General features: G+C 40.6%; 1 protein-coding gene across 2 annotated transcripts in view; it reads right to left on the reverse strand.

The window, feature by feature from the left end:
• Positions 1-25,309, reverse strand: part of HTR7 (5-hydroxytryptamine receptor 7) — a 111,215-nt gene that overhangs the window by 19,774 nt on the left and 66,132 nt on the right. Inside the window, exons 2-3 of one of the 2 annotated variants that reach the window (XR_012803632.1) lie at positions 15,625-16,374; positions 2,384-2,455 (exon numbers count right to left, since the gene is read on the reverse strand). Coding sequence is in view for 1 of the 2 variants with exons in the window: in XM_075612847.1 (XP_075468962.1) it covers positions 15,625-16,374 (750 nt within the window). In the remaining variant the exon portion in view is untranslated. The remainder of the gene's footprint in view (positions 1-2,383; positions 2,456-15,624; positions 16,375-25,309) is intronic. The other variant, XM_075612847.1, reaches the window with a different exon arrangement.

Below are 25,309 nucleotides of genomic sequence, written 5' to 3' on the forward strand. Positions count from 1 at the left end.
GTGGTAAACCCTCAGCCAGACCAAGTTTTAATCACATGTGTATGCACACATTTAGCATCTATTAGTGTGCGTGTGCGTGTGCGTGTGATCCAAAACATGAGAGGCGCCTTCACACATAAGTATGGAACATGGGGGTCTATCAGTAAACTTCGATAAGTGACTTACAGTGGCGGCCGCTTTCATTCTCCTGCGGCCGCCACCGCAATGTGCGGGCAGACGCGGCTGATTTTTTTTTTTTCGACGCGTGCCGCGCGTCACGCGTGCCAGGGTGCGTGCGTGCGTGCCAGGAACCCGGAGAAGGGGTGGCGGGGTTGAAGGTGTGGCGGGGTAAGGGGGGATGCGTGTTTGCGCCCCCGGAACCCGGAGAAGCAGAGGCGGAGCAGCCAGGGGGTCGCGAGGGGAGGGGAAGATGCGGGGAAGATGCGGCTGGCGCGCGGCCAAGTTCAGCGCCAGCCGAAAAAAGCCACGGGAAGACACGGGTAAGTCTTAGAATGAAGCTGGCCGCAGCTGTAACACTTGTTAAAGCTGCAGTTCAGGCAATATCCTGCATGTGGGTTTTTTTAATAAATCAGTTCTGTAGTAAGAAAAAATACTTTTAGCATTTTCTGTTTTAAAAAAACAACTTTGAAAGACCAATTTTCTTGTATTCTATTTTAACACGCATGTTTGTTTCTATAGCAACGATTTACATTCCCCAGATCTAAAGATGTTGGCAAACTTCGCCGATCAATAGATGGAGAACGAATTGACCGGCAGCTATACAGTTCTTTAGGTAAGTAGAGATTGCCCACATGAAACTACTGAAGTAAAAAAAAAAACTAAAAAAAAAAATGGGAGCTTGAACTGAAGCTTTAAGTGCACTTCACAAGTGATTTTGCATGTGTAGCTATACACAAAACTTCAATAACATGGCACAATCTGCCTTTTTACCCAGCGTTAGCACTCTTGCTATTACAAGCTATGCAGTAGCTCAAAAACTGCCCCAACTCAAATTTTTTGGCAGCAACTGCTATTCTCAAAGCTCCGATATACAAATCACAGGCTAAATACTCAGATTTTTTTCTCTTTCGCTAGCTAAAGGGTGGCGAGATCGGAATCGCGATGTGCATATGACGGAGTATAAATTATTTTTACTAACTAGGATGGAATTCGGGGGTCTCCAGAGCTGACGCACTTTCATTTCTGCTTCGGAGAACCCCTGCATCAATTCTGGGTAATAAAAATAAAATTACAGTCAAGCTTCATTACCTTAGTGGCTAATCGCTAAGGTAATTAAGGGGTTAAATAGCAGGAAATGCTGTGTTGGGGGTAGAGGAGGTGGGTGAAGCTACTAGTTGCCCCAGGGTGGGTGGTTAGGCCTCCAGAGAGGGTTGCAGGAGGAGTTAATCCCTTCATTACCTTAGCAGTTACTATCGGTAAGTTAATGAACCCTCCCTCTTTACTACCAACAAACAGGATAAAGCTAATTAACACCTTTATTACCTCGATGGTTCTTCCACATCACGTGACAGGACATTGAAACTTACCAGATATACCGGCATCCCATATTGGGGAATGTACCTCAGGAAGCAGGGGGTTCCCAGACCTGAAATTAATGCGGTTCAGCTCTGGAGACTCCCTGATTCAATACTGTGTTATTAAAATTAAAATAAAAACTGCGCGGTCGCCTGTAAGTGCTGTGCAGGGAGATGCAGCTTATATCTATGCAGTTCTCTCTGTGCAGTTCTTCCAGTCAGCTGGAGCCAAATGGAACTTTGTGTTTATTTTGCTCATTAAGCAAATACAAACTAGTGAGGTATGGCATTTTTTTTACCAAACGCTACAAAAATTGCGATTTTTCTTAGTGAATACCGTTTTTACACAAATTTCATAGTGCCCGGTAGGAACATGCCAACCTAATCGATGTTGCAATGAATTTATCGAAGTTTAGTGAATAGACCCCGTAGTTTGTTCTTTGACACATAGCGTCATGTTGAATACCTCACTGATACATATGGAATTTTAAAACTGAATGATGAATATTTTTGTTTTTATAACTAGTATTAGTTAATAACAATTAGTAGTATCATATTATTTATAATAGCCATACAGTGAAAATAATACATTTTGTTAACATACTGTATTGTAATCAAACATCCATGCCGGATCAAATACATTTTTTGTTAATACATACCAACTTAATTCAGCGCTAACCGTATAAATAGATATTTTAATATTTACACCAGATCCGACTTAGAGGATAATTTTGATGCAGGTTCAACTATATTTTTGGGGAATCTGTTCATTCTGAAGCAATTTACAGCTGTCATGTGCTTTTGATCACCACACAATGTTTTTTTTCTATGTTTTTTGGAGCACAGATACAGTTTTTTTTAGTACATACCCTTTACATCTGTGCTTCATATGCATCCAATTTCTGTGCGCCAATGTACTTGACTAAAAACATTTTTGATGCCTAAGGCACAAATTGAGAAAAAAAAATGGTTAGTACATAGGCGCACACAAGCACAGTACAATATTTTATTTATGTGCGTCAAATGTACGTCAAAAATGCAATTTGTGAAGCTTAGTACGTAGGTCCCATGGTCTGGCTGGGGGAACCAAGGATTGGTTTGTGAACCTGCCATAGCCCTTTACCTATATATTTATTACCTTTATACACTATATGATCATTGGTTTATCCCCACACTATTTTCTATTATTAAATCAGTGTCAGTTGGAGTATAGCAGAAGAAAGTCAGATTGGAAAAGTTTCCATTTAATAAAAAGTTAGGCCTTGAAGGTGCCATCCAACACACAGTAGTCAGGCATTTAATTTTTTTAGGGGCTTCTGAATAGGGAAGTGTTTGTCAATCATGTGTTTTCTTTACCCTTATCGCACCCTGTCCTTACCAGAGAGTCAACAAAGTGAAGGGGTAGTGTAGAAGGGGGACAGTAATGTCACACAAAAGGGAGTTGCCAGAAGTGATAAAAACCCATCCAAATTCTAATTTAAGAAAATAAATTACAATTGTCTGATTTGGGTAAAAAGGATATCCATTACCCAGATGAGACCCCTTAATAATGTCTCTGGACGGATTGCCCCTTCTACTAAAGCCTTAAGCATACTGAATGTTATCTGTTTTGTTAAGCGAGTGAGGTCTCAGAGAATCAGAAGCAGTGCTGAGTTCTGTGTGTGACGTTAGTGTAATGCTGAGAAGAAGTAGGTGTGAGAGGTAAACCCTGATGGATGTGTGAATGTTATTTCAGGAGTTCATCTGAGTAGATCTGAGTGAGTTTAGAGAAGCCTGTGAAGCTATTCAGCTCAACAGCAGCCAGGTATTTAGGAGAGTGTTTCATCTGTACGTAATTCTGCATTTGATCAGCTTTTTAAAAAGACAAAGAAAAACATCTGAAACTAGGCACTATACTGTATTTCAAACTGTTGAGTCGTTACATCAGATTCCTTACAACCAATGCAAACCAACCAAAAAGTGACATAAAGATAAAAGGAGCAGGTTAGTTGTAAAATCAAAGCCTTTGAAGAGGGTTCATCCAGTTCGAATCCCAGTGTCTGGTCTTTGTCATCTGAAGCACCACACTTTATCCCTCTGTGTGTCAGCCACCAACAATCACTCTATGGAATTGGGAGTTGTGCCTGAAAAAACCCATATGTATTCTGATGCGTGCACTGTGTAGCTCTATGTATAAGCATATAAATTGTAGAGAGGATTAGTTAAAATGCAGATTCCCTTATGTCTATCCTAAAATGTTTGAATCCTTCTCTATGAAGGTATTCATACATGTTTAGCTGTTTTGTCACATGCCCATCCTGTCATTTGGAGAATGATGTATAGTCTGGAGGACCAACACAATGGCCTACAGTCATCAAAGTCCGTTAGGCAAAAGATGTGGTTTTATAGGCAAAAAAAGCATTATATTTATGGTGTAAGTCCTCAACTTGGTACTGCTAAAAATAGCATATTGTGTACAGTGTAAAATATCAGGACCGGCAGCAAGATTTTGGTGCTAGTCACCAAGTCCCGATGTTTATCATAACTGGACAAATGAAAAAAAAAAAAAAACACACATTTTTCATTCACCTACTCCAGACAGGGGTTTAATCTTACCTTGCCTATATATATATATATATATATATATATATATATATATATATATATATATATATATATATATATATATATATATATATATATATATATATATATATATATATATATATATATATATATATATATATATATATATATATATATATATATATATATATATATATATATATATATATAAAATTAATAAACACACAGATACCCAGGAAGCTCTAAAAAAATAAATTAAAAAAAATTACCACATAATGTGTGTGTATATATATATATATATATATATATATATATAGTCAGTTGGAGTGCTATTGGGCGTGGCTAAATGTATATAACAAAAAACAAAAAAGCCCAAAGCTACATCCAATATGACAAAAATATACAGTGAAATACCTATATATCACTTGAAAAAAGGGGTAATTTAGTTAAACCCTTTGGCCAAAGCATTAAAATGCAATGTATATCCTTGCCATTACATGCAGTACATAGGTAGGACAAGCTAAACCATCATGAATAGGTAATAACACATAACATACAACGCATTTTACTACACATTCACTCCTATGTAGGCCAAGTGATCAGCTAGTCATGGTTTCCATGACTAGCTGACCACTAAGGGCTATAAAGGGGTTAATACAAAAGTTAAACTACACTAACTACCCCCCTTGGCTAACGGGAGCCAAACCAACCTGCCCAGGGCAACTACCCCCAACACCCACCCCCTCGCTGTTGAGTAATGGCCAAAACCAGTATTAGACAAATGTGACTAAAATGATTTTTACCACTAAAAATAGAACACATTACCATTAAAAATGTAAATTTACAAAATTATTATAAAATACATTTAAACATAAATGTTTGCTTGTTACTGCAGCTATCTAGGCCCTCTCAGTAGGTGTCTATATAGCCGCAATGGCAAGCTGTAACAAAATTGAGTAATTTACCCCAAGCTGGATGAAGATTGTCCTAATCTTCAGGGATGTAACCAATTCCAAAAAGGGCCACTGCTAAACCATACAAAAAAAACATAAAAAACAATCCAAGGCCCGATGGCCCCAAAAAAGAGAAAAAATCATAATCCCACACAAAATCAATCCAAGCCCACTGGCCTATTTGTAATCCAGGTCAATGACTCATTTGTAATCCATGGACATCCAATGGCCCGTGGCAGACCTGATCATGAGTTGATTGTAGAATCTTCTTTCTTTTCTTCTTTAAATATATCTATCTTCTTATGTATTCTTCTGCCACCGGATGTGGCCTCCACAATGAGTTCCATTCTTCTACAAGGGCCCTGGCTTTTTATAGTGGAAAACATGTCAAGCAGATTACTTGATGTAAAATGTGCTTCCCTCCATTTAGGTTTTATTTCACTGATTTTGCCAACCAGGGGGAGCTTAGTTGGTCCTCGCAGATCACTGGAAGTCATTGTGAAGGCCACATCCGAGGGCAGAAGTAATACAGAAGATAGAAGATGTGTTTTAAGAAAAAAAGAGAGAGGAAATACTTACAGATGAAGATTCATCAATAAACTGAGGATCCAGGGTTTCATATTAAATTGAGGAGTACTGTCGCAGGCCCATTAATGACCTTGGATTACAAATAGGCCATTGGGCCTGGATTGATTTTTTTAATGGAATTTAGATATTTTTTAATTTTTGGGCCATCGGGCCTTGGATTGCTTTGTTATGGTTGGGCATCTGCCCTTTTAGGGATTGGTTCCAAAATTATTAAATAAACCTATGATAGAAATATGACCTTACCACTCCCATGTGATTGTGATGGTGTAATTAAAGCATAATTATGGGTTGGGTTAATTACCACATCGCGACTAGTCTAAAAATTTCGCATCCAGTGACGGGTCATAAAATTGCGGTTTTGCCACCTGGTATTTTTTTTCTCTGGGTGAGATATTAACTCAGTTTTAACGGTGTTTGATGACTCCCGGTCAATGTACACATTGGGAGATGTATCCAATTACATTTTATGCCTCTTTATCCATTGTTTTTCGTTTTGGTATTAACTCATCTGACTAATAGTTTGTATCAAACATAAGAAACAGAGGATTCTATTTATCAAAGTCTCTCAGCAACAAAACTGTGACAAAACCAGTGGGGGGAATAAAACTTCACTAGATTTTTCAAACAAATACAATTGCCTTCAATGTTTTCCCTTTTTTGGATAAATGTTTGGTGAGCTTTTCCTCTACTCTTAAATCTTTTGCAGCTGGGAGAATTTGTTAAATAAACCCCTACACTCAGGGGCAGATTGGGCAGCTGGGGCACCGGCCGTCTCGCCACAACCAAGTCCTCGCCTACGCTTTGCCGCAGTGGGACCGTCCACCCTCTCCGCTCCACCGCTGGACCCTCCGCCGCCAGCTGCTTCGATGAGAAGGTAAGTTTTAGGGTAGGGAGTTTACTTTAAGGGATTTAGCCGTTAGGGCAAGGGCTTAGGATAAGGGGTTTTAGGGTAACAGGTAAATGTTTTTAGGGTAGGGGTAGCGTTAGTATTAGTGGTTAACATTAGGGGTATTTTGGGTAAGGGATGTTAGGGACTTACCTTGGCTGTGAAGCTGCCGGCGGCTGAGTGTCCCTAACCTAAAATCTGGCAACCATTCTTTACTAGATTGGATTCTATCCTCTTGTCCCAACAGAATCCAACCCTCTGGTATCTTACTTGACATCATCAATGGAAACTTTGTGGGGTGTGCTACTTCCCTACTATCAAGGTGCAGCCATTACTACAATCAAGAAGCTCAACCTGTGATTAACTCTATAGCTCCACCCTCTCCCAACAATGTTTACAATTTTCAATTTGTCCCAGTATCTGAAGAGGAGATTACACAGGCACTCTTAACATAAAACCAACCAGCAAATGTGGACCTGACCTACAGCAACCAAAGTTACTACAACTTTGTGCCCCAGCCATTGCCATACTGCTTACCTCCCTAATCAACTCTATTTTGTCTTCAGACCATATACCACAGACCGGGAAAACTGACAGAGTTGTCTACAAATGTGAGGACAAAAACAGTGTCTCCAACAACAGACCAATCTCCATTCTCCCAATACTATCCAAAGTCTTGGGGAAATGTGTCAACTCCCAATGAAGTGATTACTATGCCAAGACAAATTTCCTTAGCCAACTCCAATCTGGCTTTCGTCCAAACCACTCCACGGTAACTACCCTCTTAAAAGTTTGCAATGACATTCAGTGTGGAATGGAACTGGGACAACTCACTGGTCCAATATTCCTACATTTTGCAATAGTTTTTGATACTGTGGATCATGTTATCTTGTTAAACAAGCTTCAGTGCTCTGGAATAGGGGAACATGTTTAAAATTGGATTCACTCATTCCTATCGGGTAGATCCCAATTTGTGTCTATCTTGGATACCTTCAACCCCTTGGATATCACCTGTGGGGTCCCGCAAGGCTCTGTTATGGGGCTCCTACTCTTCTCAGTCTTTATTAATGATCTATCTACAGCTTGTAAGGCAGCTTCAATTCACATGTAGTTGGATGACACAATCTTATATGCACACAGCCCTAGGCTCACTGACCTTAGGCATATACTTCAATCTAAATTTTCAAGACTTGAATACTGCATTTCCCAAAACAAATTGTTTTTAAATTGTATTGATGGTATTTGGGACTAGGGCTACATTTCTAAAGCTTCCAAAGACAGAGCTACAGATCAAAATCAACTCTAACCAGATGAGAATCAACTAACCCTTTCACTAGTTTTTAGTATCTGGGAATTTGACTTGACTCTCACTTAACATTCAGGCTGCATATTGATACTCTGACATCCAAAACCTATGCCAAACTAGATGTACTTTATAGAAATAAATCTTTCCTAAGCCCACTGGTTATAAAGTGCATCGCCCAGCAGATGCTAATGCCAATTATAGACTATGGGGACACAGTATATGGCACAGCACCCTAAACTCACTTTAACAAACTAGAAACCCTTTATAACTCAAATAATGCTTTGTACTACAATGTAATTCCAACACACATCACTGTAAAATCCTCCAAGAACTAGAACAGCTATCCCTTGAGTCCAGATGAAAAATCAATTTTTCCTGTCTTGCCGTCAAGCTCCTCAGTCCTACTACACAGAGCACTTATCTCATTAGATCAGATTCCAAAAGATTGTTCACGGTCCCAAGGTTCAAAAAGTAATCCAGTTGCTCCTTCTCTTACCGTGCACCTCATGACTGGAACAACCTACCAGTCTCTCAAAACCGCCTCCATTATAAGTCATTTAAAGACTACAGCGGACTCTCATTTTAATCTGGTCTGTAACTGTTATATACTGTACACCCATAATCATATTATCTCTAACTGTCCATGAGATATCTGTAACTGTTACATGCTGTACACCCATAATCATATTATTTCTAACTGTCCATGAGATGTCTGTGAATTGAATGTATAACCTCTGTTAATTTAATGTAACCACGTACAGTCACCATAACTCTGTGCCCAGGACATACTTGAAAACAAGAGGTAACTTTCAATGTATTACTTCCTGGTAAATGATAAAAGGAACACAGGGCACAACGGATTTAGAATATCTAAACTCATTTATTGAGCCAACACAACGTTTCGACCATAGTGGTCTTTATCAAGTGACATAGTGGCATAGTAACATAGTGACATAGTGACATAGTGGCACTTGATAAAGACCACTATGGTCGAAACGTTGTGTTGGCTCAATAAATGAGTTTGGATATTCTAAATCCGTTGTGCCCTGTGTTCCTTTTATCATTTACCCAGGACTGATTACAGGCTTTCGTTCAAGCGCTGGAGCACCGGTGATTGTATCACTTTTTGTTCATATTTTGAGGTGTGCAGCATTTATCTCATTTGTCTGGATTACTTCCTGGTAAAACATTTTTATAAATAAACCCCGGTGGTCACTTGGTCACGGCGGCACAGCCACGGCCGAATGTCCTGGACCGATGGGTATGTGCCGCCTTGGCTATTAAATTTGCTGCCCATAATAACGAAGAATCATAAAATTGTTGTAAACACAACCAAAAATAACCGAACTGTCTATAATTAATGTTAGAATGGGTTTAATGTTTAATAAATATAAGCATTCATGTATATTAATTAATATAAATAATTAATATATGCATGCAGTACATACTGTTTCTTTTGAAACATATAGGGGGCTATGCACTAAGCTCTGTGCTATTGCGCTGGCCTGAAAAAAAATAACACGTCCGCTAAAAAATGAAGCCGGAGGCGCAATTCACTAAGGAGATCAGCCCATTTTGTATCGTACGTGCTCAAATTTGCCATATGTGTAGCGGGCACGTCGCGTCTTGGACGCTATAAAGATGGCAGCAACACTGGCCTCTGATGCCCCATACCACGGGGCCTGTAACTCGGGAAGAAGGGGGTCTCTGAGGCAGAAATCAATGCGGTTCAGCTCAGGGGACCCCCTGCTCCCGCACACTATTATTAAAATTTACATTAATGCAGCTTCATTACCATAGCGGATAGCTGCTACGGTAATGAATTATTGGTTATTGTTGTGTGTGTTTTGACAGTAGTGTAGATGTGTAGGGGGTCTCCTGAGCTGAACCGCATTGGTTTCAGCCTCGGGGACCTCCTACTTAGGAGATACAGGCCCCGTTATGGGGTGCCGGTATCCCCTGCAGAATTTAAATGTCCCGGTCACGTGACGCGGAAGCTTTAAAAGTGTAGGGGATACTGGCACCCCATAACGGGGCCTGTATCTCCTGAAGTAGGGGGTCCCCGGACCTGAAACCAATGCGGTTCAGCTCCGGAGGCCGCCTGCTCGAGTACACTATTACTAAAATGAATATTGTTAATGCACGATCGCCTGTAACAGCCGTGCATGGAGATGCAGAATCTCCATGCAAATGTTATAGGCGGCTTTTTTTTTCCTATCAGCTATCGTATGTGAAGTTTAAGCACGATAGCAGGTGGAAAAAATACAACATGCACGATATGGCAAATTTGAGCACGTACGATACAAAATGGGCTAATCTCCTTAGTGAATCACGCCTCTGGCATCCGTTTTTAGCGGACGTGTTATTTTTTTTCAGCCCAGCGCAATAGCACGAAGCTTAGTGCATAGCCCCCTTAGAAAAATTTCTGGGAAAAAAAGCCAGTTTAAGAGTGTAAAGTGCCTGTTAGCGCTGCTCTGTGAATCGCATTGAGCGCAATATCACGTTCTAAAAGCACTTTGCGCTTTTAAAGCCACTTAACGGAGCTTAGTGCATAGCCACCATAATTTGTAATGTGCTTAGATGTATATAAAAATCAAACAATCCACATGTATTCTGTGTCAAGTGCTGTTCTAAATCTCACAAAAACACGAATGTGTGGGTAACTATATATGTAAATGCTGCAATGTATTGCCATTTCTGGTACAAAATGAGTGTAATACTTTCCAAAGTTTATGGAACCTCATATGTCATGTCACTGAGGCTTTCAATAAATCGGCTGACACAGCTGTGACGGTGAAGCGGTCGCCAGGCTCACTAATAAAGGTTAAGCCCGTTTGGTTACCTCTGATCCATGTGTTGGGGTTCAGGAGTGTCAGCTCTTGGACCCAACTGTTGTAAAAGCATTACCTGTAATTATGAGACAATAAATATTTTTTGTGTTTTTACCTTCCCAGGGATGCCAGCAAGCACAGATAGCTGTGGTATGAGTTTCAGGAGGGGGGGGAGGGGAGGTTGCGGAGAAAGTGTTGTCAGATTGTGTCTATCTAGTCAGGGCCCAGAGTTGCTGGTTCCCATAAAAATGTACCCAGGAATCAGGTCGGATTCCTGGATGCATGTAGACACAATGTCTCAGTAATATCTCCCCTTGAACGCTTGTGCCACTCACCACTAGGGTTCCCTGCTTCAGCACAGCCCAGAAAGGTAAATGGTGCAAATGGTGCAAAGGGATGTAAAGAATCCCTGTAACTATAAGGTTAGGGGGATACCCAGTTACTGTACAGGTAACCCAGAACCTGCTTAGAGGTTCTGGGACTACTCCAAACATCTATAATGTTGTGAGGGGGCTTGTAAACTCCAGTCCTAAGTCTATTTTATAGTGTGTGGGAAATATGGCTAGTAAGAAATAAAGTGCAGTTTTTTTATTCTATTCCTCATACCAGCAAAACAGGATATTTTAAAGTGTATATTTTATTAAATTGTGTGTTTTAAAATATATATGATTGTGCACAGAAATGAGCTGGGACGTTCAGAACCAATGCTCTGACAGGCCACTAGTATTTTTGGAATGAAACTCAGAAGTATTCAAAACCCTACGCCCATCAGATAGTTAGTTCTCCAGTCCTCTAAGATTCTCAGATTCTAAGTGTCCAGTTACAAGTCTCCAGCAAGAAAGGGCTGCTTCCGCGAAAGCTGCCTGGAATATTTCCTGTCCTGTTTTTGCAACTTTTATCTGGGTTAGGATTCCCTGCACCTAGGAGAGTCTAGGTTGTTGCCCCAATTCCCAAGTAAGTGTGTCTTTTGCTGTAGTTTGTATATCATTGTGTGTATGCCTTTTCTTGTGAATAAATTTACAATTTATTTAATTAACTTGTTTTGCTCAATGCATGACCCTGGTAAAAAGGTGTAAATTGCCTGGTCTCCCGTGACAACAACATCCTTCATTTGTAAATTACAATACACTGCACACTGTCTAAAACTACAATTATTAAACTTCCCATGGAACTAGACTTCTTCTCTCACTGCTCAGATAGCCACACTTGAGACACCAGCACAGATTTGTACACTTTCATTCTCAATGCCTGATACTTGTGTAGCCAGGTCACCTGATAGCTACTAGTCTGCCCTTGAGCTGGCAGAAAACCCTGGTACAATCAGGTTGCCAGTAGTTGATATGGGTTTTTCCCCCTCCACTTTGGTACTGCACTTGAGTGACAGCAGGGGGTGGTACATCCTGTTGTAGCTAGGACAAAGCGGGGTCCGCCTCCTGACTGTACTTAAGGGCAGGACCGCCCTAAAGTTAGTAGTTCCTTCCCCCTCTGAGAATGACAGGTCACACAACTGGGAGCCTGAGATTGGGGCCTTCCCATGTGCTCTTCCCTCCGGGAGAGAGCGAGTGTGGACATCTTCCTCCACTAGGGAGGTGGGGAAGAGCTAGGACGGTTGCTGGTACCCTTGGCCTGTAGTGACGGTTCGGGGACCATCGTTCAGTGAGAGCTGAGAGTACTGCATCGGGCAGAAGCCTGCTGTGTAACTGTGCTGTACAGAGTGAATAAACCATTCCTGTTATTATATACCTCCTGCCTGGTGCGTGACCTTACTGGGGGGGAGAGGTAATAAGTTCTACCGTGGGAGATCACCTTCAGCTCCTGGAGCCTACGGCAGATGGAGGCGCTGCACTGCTAAAGAGACATGTGGGGTATGAACCCCAGAAGCCTGATCCTCTTTCCCCACTACCATCGGCAGACGACTCGGCCCTCCTGTTGCCAGCAGGTATATGCACCACACACCGTAGTAATGGACAAATCTCCCACCGGGTGGGGGAAACACCGTTACACGTATGAAGTTATTACATTTTTATAAGGTAACTGGAAAAATGTGTATGAGAGGCTGGAAGTGAAAACATTTACATCAGTAAAAATGAATAATGCAGCAATAACACACAGGAAAGAGAAATGGTATTTCTCAAAGATTACTACGTAATATATATTGTTGGTGTTCCTTAATCAGCCAACAATACAATAGATAAAACATTTGAATCCCTTTGCTTCTCTTCGCCATACTTCTAATATACGTACATGTGCCATTTATGTTTGTCCAGGTACAAGCTGGAACTGTAGATAAATTCCTCCAAGTAATGAGTCAATTGAATGTTTTACAGGTTACATGGCTACATACACGTTACAGCAGAGTACATTTGCAATTATTGTAACTGGTTTTTTTTAATGTATGGTAACTGTACTAGTCATATGTTCATTGTAGGTTGTGATACGAACCAATATAAGAGTTCTTAATGAAATTAAAGTATATCGAGCTTTTAAAACCTCACAGGGTATTATATTATATCACAGCTCATAACTAGTGCTATGAACATTTGATATTTGACAAAAATTACAAAGTAGCCCCTAGTTTTAGGAACTGATTGAGGCAATTGTTTGACAAACCTTATAGTAAGCCAGGGAACAAGTCCCCAAATTGCTTTGAGAAAACCATTCTCAAGCCATGTGGTTTTATTACTATAACTATAACATACGATTTCCAGCATTCAGCAGAGCTAATGTTTTTAAATCTCTGATATAGTGTATCTTTACATAAAGACTGTGTTTATTACGTTTGGATATTATCCAGGAGCCAGCCGCCACAAAAATAATTTTCTTCATTATAAAAAAAAAGCCATATTTTCAGTAACAGGAAAGTAGACTAGGATTAAAGAATAAATGCAGCACCATTTACGACAAATAACAGTAGGTAGGTGTTTACTGTTAAATCTTAGTGACTGACACATTTAAAAAAATGTTTTACAAGTATAAGAATTTTCAATTATTTTGAGCGTTTGGAGGTATTTCTTTACGCAATGGACTGTTTATTTAGTTTTTTTTCACTTCACTGATTATATATGTCTCCTTTACTGGTGTATTCACGTCCCCTCTTTGTGCAACAGCCAGCAATCCCCTTTTCTCACTACAGTGAGTATGTGAGAATGATGTACCACACCGTGAATGATCCATTCACCTGAATTGAAGCAGCTACATTGTTAATTCTGCTTAAAATAAACCATTTGCTGTAACTGTAAAGCGTTTTTTTACAAAAGCCATTGAATTGCTGGCTTAATAGAAATACAGGTGTAGCTCAATTTACACTCCCTGGAGACCACTGGATTAAAAGCAAAACGCAGCAGAGAAACGCAGCAAAAAGCCACGGTTGCAGGGGGGGGGTCCATTCTTCCAAATGGACCCCACCTCAGATAGGTTTGCCGCCGCCAGGTAATGCCGCGGCCGCCAGGAGTCTGCGGTAACAGCGATAACATTGCCTGGCTACATGGTTACATGGTTACAATCATTGCTTATATTTGCACAATGATTTGAAATGGTGGCTGATTAAATGTGTACCGTATGTATACATTAAGTTAGCCATCAGATTCAACAAGTGACTGATTTTTATGGACTAGATGAGAATCCCTTGCTGTATAGGACCATAGCACCCAAAACTGGAACAACCTACCGGAGACTCTCACATCCACCAGCAGTTTAAGTTATTTCAAAACTAAGGCTGTCTCACACTTTAATCTGGTCTGTAACTGTTACATAAGCCTATAATATACATCTTCTCTAACTGTGCATGAAATCTCTTGTATATAATGTATACCCTGTTCATTTATGTAACTGTATTTTTAACCATGTATAATTTGTCATATTATCTATGTCCAGGACATACTTGAAAACGAGAGGTAACTCTCAATGTATTACTTCCCGGGAAAACATTTTATAAATAAATAATAAATAAATAAAATAGTGTATAACGGTAAAACAAATTAAACATGTGGTTGTTATTAGCAATACTTATTTTAAGAGGAAGAGGCAAGAAAAATGTAAATACAGATGCAATGGAAACTGCTTTGCTAAAAAGCAAAAAATACAAATGAATCTGAATAAAAATGTGATTTGTGCAGTGTAAATAGACATAGTTAGGGAGTAGTTAAATAATGCACAGATTATAATGTGATATATCAAACTACATCTCCGTGCATCACTTTTTAATCCAGTATTTATCTTTACAAAAATGTACCAGGTCGGAAGTGGCCCACAATTTGTATCAAATGTAATTAAATAGAAATAGCCATGTTAGTTCAGTTGTGATAGCGCAGAGTAAATGAGTACTTAAACCAGCAATACTACATTTTCCCTTTCTTTTTTTCTTATTTGTATATGTAAAGCATGTGACAATGTATAATTCTACATTGTTACCTAAGCTGGCAATCATTTGGTGCTGCTGTAAAAAATCAGTAAAAATCCTGATTGTGTGCCTAACTAAATGGCCGCCTTTCAGTTCCAATCAATCCTTCAGTCAGTGTAACTCAGCAGCTACAATGTATTATTATATTACTACGGTAACATTATCTATTGTTACAGTTTGCAGCTCAAATTGGCAACAAATGATCACAAACAGGAAAGTGTTACAAATATCTTGCACTGCAGGGGAGGTGGGCTGAAGCCTGCTATAGAAATCAAAGGCTGCTCAGTGAATTGAAACTCATAAAAAATAGCATTAAGAGTTTTTTTTTTTTAAACAGTCACTATTATCTAATACTACAGAACTAATTTATTTAAAAAAACACTTAAGATGTCACATGTTTTGCTGCTTTAAGTGTCACCTGATACCGAAGTACTCATTTACTCAAACAGAAAATTGACTTTCTTTACATTGATACCTTTTTTCCGATATTGCCCAAAATAAAAACCTAAGGATTAAAATATCAGTAATTTTTGCCACATTGATTATACAGTTCATTGCAAAGAATATAAGTGATGTTCTTACAGGAGAACATCTGGCCTTTCTGCAAGTCTCAAAGCCTCGTGCATCCCTGCCGCTGACAGCTTGCGGTTGATATTCCTGTATCGGCATTGTAACAGATTTCGATAGGTTGTCCTCAGATCTCGGTTAAAGAAGGCATAAATAAAAGGGTTTATGAGTGAGTTGGCATATCCCAACCATAAAAATGTTCTCTCCATCCACAATGGAATACAACTGCACGCAGTTCCGCAGATAAATGGTCTTGCAGTAGAAAGTATAAAAAACGGTAGCCAACAAACAGCAAACGCTCCAACAATAATCCCAAGTGTAGTAGCAGCCTTCTGCTCCCTTTTAAAGATGGAAATATTTTTCCTGTCATTTTTAAGTAACTTAGAAAGATTTGAACATTCGTCTGATTCTTTGTGGAGTTTTACCATTCCGTTTGCACAGATCATCCCTTCACTCTCTTCCGGACGCGGGAAGCCAGCAAACTTGTGTTTCGCCGCACTCCGTTTAGCAGCTTTATAAATTCGGTAGTACATGAAAAGCATCACTGACATCGGAATGTAAAAGGCAACGGCTGTGGAATAAATGGTGTAGCCAAAATCTTGGCTAATTAGGCAAACTTTGTTGTCATTTAAGTTCTGGGCCCAGCCAAAGAGAGGTGGCAAGGTTATGGATGCAGAAAGTAGCCAGACACAAAGAATCATTTTGGCCATGCATTTCCCGTTCTGTCTCACAGGATATGTCAGAGGCCGGGTAATTCCAAGGTACCTGGAAGAAAACACAGAAGTATTGTAACATAACAGAACACTTATTTTGGCAGCATACTGTATACACCTTGCACAGGTAAAATGATGACCAGTTAACACCACAGCAAACCCCTTACATTAAATAACAGGCTCTGTGAACTAAATACAAATATAAATAGTGAAATTAGAAAGCTATTTTTAAACGGAACAATTACAATGCAAATGTGTTTCTCACCAGGTACACTCATGTAGACAATGGCCTTTAAGGAACAGTAGTTCATCAAAGACTTTAATTAAAAATCGTAAAATCCTTAATTGAAAAGTTTTAGCTAAATAGCTGAGCAAATGTTGTTATTTCCAGCGACTACGTTTAATGGAAGTTGGATGCTTGCACACTGGTGTACAGCAACGAATACTTAAAATAAGGAATACATGGAATGCCAATGCTGTTCTTAATCTCAAATGAAAAGCCTTTTCTTTTTTTTACCAGTATGAGGCTCACAAGTACTATAATTGTAAGATCCCTACAAATTTTCCCTCAAAATCAGTGACCTAACTGTGATATTATCTGAGCAAATATAATTACACTAATAAATGAAGCAGAAACAGATGTAACCAGGCTTAATTTTCCCTGCTGCTGTAGAGAGCAACAGGAAGGCAACAGTGGCTTCCCCCAGTAGCTGGCATTAAGGTGTGGGGGGTCCGAGAGTGAAGTTTAAACCCCCGCAACAAGGGGGTAGGGGGGTCAAAAGCCACCGCTTTGGAACAAGTAAGTCTAGCTACATCTGTACATGACCTCTGCAGGCCCTAGACAAGTGGTTTCCAACCTTTTTTTGATGAAGGAAACCTCTCTAATAGCGCGTCTGAGATAAGATGCATTGTAAGGAACCCCAACCTTCTCCAATATTGTGTCTGAGATCAGATTCATTGTACGGAACCCCAACCCTCTCTAATAGCGTGTCTGAGATCAGATGCATTGTAAGGAACCCCAACCATCTCTAATAGCGTGTCTGAGATCAGATGAATTGTTAATTCTTCTGTATTTAGTCAAATTTTCAAAAACCTGAAAATTGTAGGGAACCCTTCAGGGATGCCCAGAGAACCTAAGGGTTCCTAGGAACCCCTGTGGGAAAATACTGCCCTAAACCCCCTTGTTTGCCTGGACATGAGAGGGCATGGGTAATATGAGGTGAAGTGGGCAACATGGGGTGGAGGGCATGACATGGAGGGAGTGGGTGATGGGGGGGGAATTGACAATGGTGGTAGTAGGTGACAAGGGTGGGGTTGGTAACATGGGGGGAGAGATTTCTACCTCCAGAACAGCTGTAGAGTCTGCAGTGGCTAACTGTAAATCAGACCCAGTTTCCTGTTGTTTGATGGCCCCACCTCCTCTAGTCCAGAGATGGGGAGCCAGCTGTAATCTGCAGTTAACCCCCTGCAAATCTTACAGCTGCACCGGAGGAGGTAGGTACCCATGGGGAAATATCTAAGTGGCCCTTTTTTAAGGGGTGTTTATCCCCCTGATCTCCAATCCCCTCTCCAAAACAAAGGTAAGGGGTGAAAAGATGGTACCCAAGTCAAAACAGAGGCTGAACTGGTTTCGGTTCATTACAGCCTTGGATTCAAACCCATAGATCAGAGTCACGGTCTGGATTAAACCAAACACGAAAACACCAAATTATCAGACTCAGCAATCCAACACCTCTTAATTTTGAGCAGTTTGGGATTCCAGCACTGCCAAACCGCCTACAGTTATTTGTAATATGGTATTAACTGAAGGGATTAAAACATTAATTTTAAATAATATTTAAAATCTCATCCAATGAATATTGTTTTGCATTTAGTGAATTACAGTACCAATGATCTTAATTATCTACAATTGTTCTATATCTTAATCACAAGGCAATTTTGTTTAAATGTAATAAGTGATATATTATTTTTCTCCGTGCAAACTATCAGGCACATTGTTAAGCGAAAGGGAATTTCTGTCATATTGTATTCATACCGAACAACTAATCTAAACAAGAGAGATTTCACTCTTGGCAATCTCATTCAGTTCCTGCTATTCCATCAACATATTTGCTAATCAATTTTGCTTTAAGTCTATAAGTAGAAGTGCAGAGACATTCTGTTTATTTGAAGCAGATAAAGCTGATTCAAGGAAATAAGCATGAAAGTAAAATGCTGTTTTTGTATTCTTACACAGAAAGAATTGCACAAAATAATGCATAGAATAAATACGTGCTCTGAAATGGAAAAAAATAAATGTATATAGTTAAAATTAATTGCACTATAACAGGCAGAAACCAAGAAACCAAGTAGTCTAAAACTGGAAAAAAAAATCCATTAGCTTTGAAAAATATGCAGAACAAAAGTTTATTACAGAATTGGAGTGCTTCTGAACGCTTAACAGAAAATCAATTGCTGACAGTTTTGAAACATTGAATTATTTACCAGCCAACTGAAGATTATGGTTAAAAATTGAATTCTACACAGTCACAAAGCATAAGATATAATAATAACCTAATTTTACACAACAATATTGGGTTTATCACAATTATTGATGGTGCTTTTGTAAATGGAGGAAGTTGTATTCAATTTTTAAGGTTTCTCAATTATCTTTCAATAGCTTAAAATACCTATTAAATAGCTTTCTTATCATGACTGAGTAACTCTGGAGCATTCTTAAACAACTTCAAACTTTCCAGCATAATGGAATAAAACTGTTACAACAACGTAACCCAGGTCTTATTTATTTTATGTATGGTCTTTAGGCAGGCAAGATAGAACCTGTTTTTTAGATAAGGCCTAGTGGTTAAATGGTGTCCTCAATCTTGAATAGGTTTACTGGCCATTCACTTCTTCATCTCAGGCTTTGCCCTAAAAGCTATGTAAAACAGCAAGGCACAAGATTATAAGTATCCCTGTTAAAGTGGATATGAAGCACATAGTGACACTCTGTCAGTGCTCATTTGCATGTCATTACCCAGAATCCTTTGCGGCAGTGGAAGCACATTATGTTGTGCTGCACTAATGGCGTAAGGCAGATTTATTGACCTATCTCAGACATTTAAACGTGCTCATAAGTGTTCTTTTGTAATCCATTGTCATGGATCTTGAAAATGAATAGAATCTCACAACATTGTTCTCACTAAGTAATCAACAAGATGTGGGCTCTACAGCATTTAAAAGAAAGAAAATAACATCCTTATGCTGACTTTAAGAATGCGTTCTTAAATATACTTCTTATGACCGCTCCATATTAGGCTCATGTGCAATATGAAGCTTACAAATAGACAGCACAAATTCAGAGAATCCCAGCTGTCAGAAACAAAAAATGTAAGAAAAAGGTAAGAATGCATGCAGATGTAGCACGCCTCACTGTCTCCAGAATCACGGCAGAAAAAGCAAAAATCTGCAGCTCCAGAGACACGCCAGTGCTCGCCGTGTCATCTCTGGGGGGGGCCCATGGATCTGATCGCCAAAGCGATAATCCTCTGGCGCCGCGGCAACCGTGGTCACGTCACGCAGCTTTTCCTGGTGCCGGAGACAGTGAGACAAGCTACATCTGTACTGTAGTAGCTCTACAAAAATGGCAAATTATCAATGGAAAACAAAAACCTCACTTTGTATCTATAGCAAATTGGCACATCAGGAGTCCACCCCCCACTACCTGCACAGAGCCAGGCTAGAGTCAGACAGCACAGCGGGACACATAGCTTATACATAATAGTATTAGGGAATACAGGTATCACAGGCTGTTCCCGGGGTAACAGGAAGCTCACGTACCTTGAAGGCCTCCAACAGTATCCGATGCCATCCGCCATGAAGATCCGGCTCAGGTACAAAATCTTCTTTTTTCTTTCTTTAATCACCTTCTTCTATCTTCATCTGTAACCATTTATTGTTCTTCTTTGTCTTCTTTCTTCATCTGTCAATCCAAAATACCCCATGGTAAATCCCAACCGATGTTGTCTAGTCGGCTTCTTGGGCTCAAATGAGGCGTCACGGCCTTAAATATGGCTTGTGACGTCACATTTAGCCTCAAAATGGTTAACAGCCACCTGATTGGCTGTTCAAACCATGTTCCGACTTTAATTTTTTTTTTGACATGACGTCACTTAAAGGGAATGATGCCAGCCAATCAGAATGGCTGTGCTTCATTTGTCTTTAAGATGACGTCACGAAGTCAGCGTCACATGGTATTTCAGCCAATCAGATTTTGGGAACCAATTCCACACTCTGATTGGCTGAAATACCATGTGACACCGGCCATCTTGGATTTTGTGACGTCATCTTAAAGGCAAATGAAGCACAGCCATTCTGATTGGCTGGCATCATTCCCTATAAGTGATGTCATGTAAAAAAAAAAATTAAAGTCGGAACATGGTTTTAACAGCCAATCAGGTGGCTGTTAACCATTTTGAGGCTAAATGTGACGTCACAAGCCATGTTTAAGGCCGTGACGCCTCATTTGAGCCCAAGAAGCCGACGAGGCAGCATCGTCTGGGATTTAACATGGGGTATTTTTGGATTGACAGATGAAGAAAGAAGATAAAGAAGAACAAGAAATAGTTACAGATGAAGATAGAAGAAGGTGATTAAAGAAAGAAAAAAGAAGATTGGTGTACCTGAGCCAGATCTTCATGGGGGATGGCATCGGATGCTGTTGGAGGCCTTCAAGGTACGTGAGGTTCCTGTTTCCCCGGGAGTCGGAGGGCCATCGCTTCTAATGGTAAGTAATATATTCAATGTTTGTAAAAGTCTCTTTTTACAGGTTTTTTCATTGGATGTGATTGTTGATTTTTTGGGGGAGGCACATTGACTGATAATATATTAATCTGTACCACTTTAGGGTACAGATTAATACATTATTATGACAATATTTTGGGGGCATTTCTGGCTTGTTATTGCTGTTGGTTTTTTAATGTCAGTTTCTTATGTGGATGTCATTGGTTTTTTTCATGCTTTATGTAATAAAATGTTTGCGATTGGTGTTCGTTTGTAGTTAATGTTGTATTATGTTGGCTAATGTGTTTTATGGTTCTTTCAGAGATTGATTGAATGTATTTCTTTGTCTTTTAATGTTACATTTATTAATGTTATTGTAATTAATTGGTTTGATTGGTTAGTGTTACTATTCATTTTGAGTTGGTTAAGGAATTAATTGGTTTCATTGGTTAATGGTTTCATTAATTCATTGTTGGTGTTGTTACTGCTTGTATTCATTGGATTAGCTGGCTACTGTTGTTATTGACTTTATTTAGGTATGCTAATGCAGTGTTTAATAATGGGCAAATAATCTATTATCCATATATTTTGGAGCAGTTCCATTCGCTGGTTATTTTGTGAGAGACAAGCCTCTACTTCTTTGAATAAGCCATCCTGTTTGTGTAAGCGTCAACCCACCTCGGCGGAGTCCAGGTCTGTTGGGATGAGCATAAGGCTGAGTCCATAGAGACTTCAGCCGTACGGAGGCGCGTGGAGGCTGAGGGAAAGCCGGTGCTTTCCCTGGCCTTAGCCCACGCGCTGTCCGGGGGCGTGTCAGGGGGGGGGCTGTGATGTCAATGAGCTTGTTCGCCCTCATTGGGCGAACCGCTCACATGACCGGCCCTGCGCTCCAGTGAGCACAGAAACTAAAATTTTCCTAAGACACACGCTTCCGCAAGCGTGCGGAAGCGTGCGCGAGCCCCTGCTAAAGCCTCTCTCATTGCGGCTGCAGGGGCTCACTGCCGAGCTGCAGCGTGCCTCAGCACGGGTCAGCGCCTAAGCGCTGACCATGCCCGAGGCCTAATGCAGGGCAGGTGTGGGAGAAACAAGATCATTGGTGGCAGTGGAGGTGGACATACTTGCGAGCGACACCCGCGGATTAAGAGGGGGCGGAAACACGCCGCGAAGGTAACCAGAAGACATCAGCGTGCACAGGTTGTCTGCCCCGACGGCACGCACATCCGGAAGCAGATGGAGGAAGGGAGGAGGTGATGCGAGGCCGGACGCCGCGCACCCCGATGGCGGAGGAGACAAGCGCCGGAGCCGAGGAGCGGAGGAGACAAGCGCCAGAGCCGAGGAGCGGGACACCGCGGGAGGTAGGAGATGCGGCATCCTTACAGTATGAGCTTCTGTGGGTAAGATTTTGTCAGAGCAAAGTCTGACATACTGTGGAGATAAGGCCTTTATACAGATAGATGGAAGCATAACGAGATTCATACCCTGTGATAGAGGAGGGCTGTAGCGCCATATGTAACTGAGCAGTAAAGTGTTTCAGGTATAAATATCTGACATATTCAGAGTTCGGTAATTCCTTTTTATCCTTATTCCACAAATTGTACCTCATCTAACTCCTCACTGGTGATTACCCTTGCCTGGTTTTAGCCTAGGGAAACTGCATTCCTTTAAGTATGAGACAACCCTTATATTAAATAGTGGAGCAGTTCTGTGCCCCTCTGCTGTATAATGTTTTTGGTAGAACGCTCTGAACTCCTCCAATTTTGTGGTAGGATGGTGTGATATGGTCCCTCTTAATTCGTATAACTTGAATCTGTTTAGCTGTGATGGTTGTGGCGATAGAAGGGTTAATCAGGCCATTAATAAAGGCATTATACCCGGCCTATTAACTCTAAATTGCATTGGGACTGAAGGGGTTAAATGTGTGTGCACCATACTGATATATTTGCCCCTGCCCCATCCTTCTTGTCCCCATTTTGCAGTCTGTTCCCTGACAGTAGTAATAAGAATGAATACAAACTGTGCCAATTGGTTTTCAGACACAAGATGGCACTGTGAGCGCCGAACCAAGCACTGATTGAAGACGCATAGCAGTGTATGTATGCTTTGAAGTATAGGTATCGCTTTTCAAACACTAGACCTCGCAACCGCAAGGTTAATTGAATAAGTGGTTTGCGGTTTAAACTGAAGTGGGTCCTGTCAAAATGTATCCCTTGCCTTGTTAGCTTCTTAACTTGAAAGGGGGAAAATATATTGACGTGGGAACTAGGTTAACCACAGACCACACACATCATAGCCCTTTCAATTAAGTAAGCTAACTTGCGAACGGAGTGGGCTAGCACTCTAATTTATGGAGTGCAGCTCAGAATAAAGAAACCATGCACCCACATATAAAGTTTATTCCAGTGGCACAAGCAGAACATACTTTATTAATAAAATGTATTTTACTGTTGGTTTTAAATGGACAGGCAGGTAAGGTTTTTTCTGTAAGCCCGGGAAAAATCCTTTAGCATGCAAATATGCTAAAGCTGAATGAGCTGAGAGTATTTTCCTCTCCGTACTTCAAAGAGCTCCTGCTGTGGGAGCCTCTGAGTCTAGTGAAGTCCGGAGTTGAAAAGCCTCAGAGATCCAAAGTGTGAAAGTGGCCGGGATGTTGCTAAGTGCTAGATTACTCAGCATGGGCCATTCACACTTTGTGACCAAACCCCAGACTGAGAGTCGCCAGGTAAGGGGTGGACCGCGGTATGGTAAACCGCCTAGGTGTCAAGCAAACCGGAAAGCCCTTTTTGCCCGGTCCGCACACTCCGGGCAAGTCGGGGATAGGTGGGTTAACTGTTCCCACAGAGGGGATTGGGCACGCATGTTAGGGATAGGACTGTAAACCCTATAAACCTGCCTGCCGAGCTATCCCTGGTGTGATTCATGACTTATCCAAGCGTTGTTCAAGATTTCGCACAAGTGCAGCGGCAGCGGTTTCGGAATGCAAGGGGTTAAAAACATCGTAACCAAGGATTTACCCCTACTTCAGGAATTCGCTAGCGCTGGGGATTCCAGAACGAATCCCAACGAACCAGAATGTACTTTTTACATTTGGCGGAAATATCGGGAAGGAAAGTTGTGCCCTAGCCAAAAGGATTGTAACCCAGAGACTTTGTTTCTTAATTTTTGTTCAATGGACAATTTATTTAGTTTCCCCATCCCAGTAAGTGATTATTAATTGTATTCTGAGGTTGTCGTGTGTTTGTCTATAAAGGAAATAAATGACAATTTATTTTGCCCGCCTTGTTATGCTCAATCAAGAATCCCCACACTGTTTGTGTGAGGTGTCTTGGGATCCGCTTGTCTCGAAGAAGAACTCAAGTTCCTCTCTGACTTCATCAAGGACCTCGGGTACACATAAAAAGGACTCACTTAGTCTAGACTGGTGAGCTGAGGTGAAAGGGTTAGGTTTCGAAAAGGAGATACTCATCATTGCATGATCTGACCATGTTATATTGTGAATAGCAGCTCTAGTGACCTTTGAGATTGCCTGCACCTCAACCCCAGATCTATTTGTGAATAAGACTTGTGAGGGATGGAATAAAGGGTATAGTCTCTTCTCGTGGGTTTATTTATTTATTTATTTATAAAATATTTTACCAGGAAGTAATACATTGAGAGTTACCTCTCGTTTTCAAGTATGTCCTGGGCACAGAGTAAAATAAATAGAACATGGTTACAAGTACAGTTACATAAATGAACAGGGTATACATTATATACAAGACATTGCGTGCACAGTTAAAGAAAATATATATTATGAGCGTATGAAACAGTTACAGACCAGGTTAAAATGTGAGACAGCCTTAGATTTGAAAGAACTTAAACTGGTGGTGGATGTGAGAGTCTCTGGTAGGTTGTTCCAGTTGTGGGGTGCACGGAAGGAGAAGGAGGAACGTCCGGATACTTTGTTGAGCCTTGGGACCATGAATAGTCTTTTGGAGTCTGATCTCAGGTGATAAGTGCTGCAAGTGGTAGGGGTGAGGAGCTTGTTCAGGTAGCTGGGTAGCTTGCCCATGAAGAATTTAAAGGTTGCAGTTGTCTCCAGGCATCTAACACCTGAAGATCCTTTAAAAAAAAATTGATCAGAGCCCACGGTTCCCATGTGGCTGCATGTTTTTCTCCCCATCTCTGTTTTTATATCTGTCCATTTCTGGTTCATGACCTCATTCATTGAGGTCGCCTCCCACAATTAG

The sequence above is a fragment of the Ascaphus truei genome, chromosome 8, assembly GCF_040206685.1.
Source record: "Ascaphus truei isolate aAscTru1 chromosome 8, aAscTru1.hap1, whole genome shotgun sequence".
Lineage (NCBI taxonomy): Eukaryota > Metazoa > Chordata > Amphibia > Anura > Ascaphidae > Ascaphus > Ascaphus truei.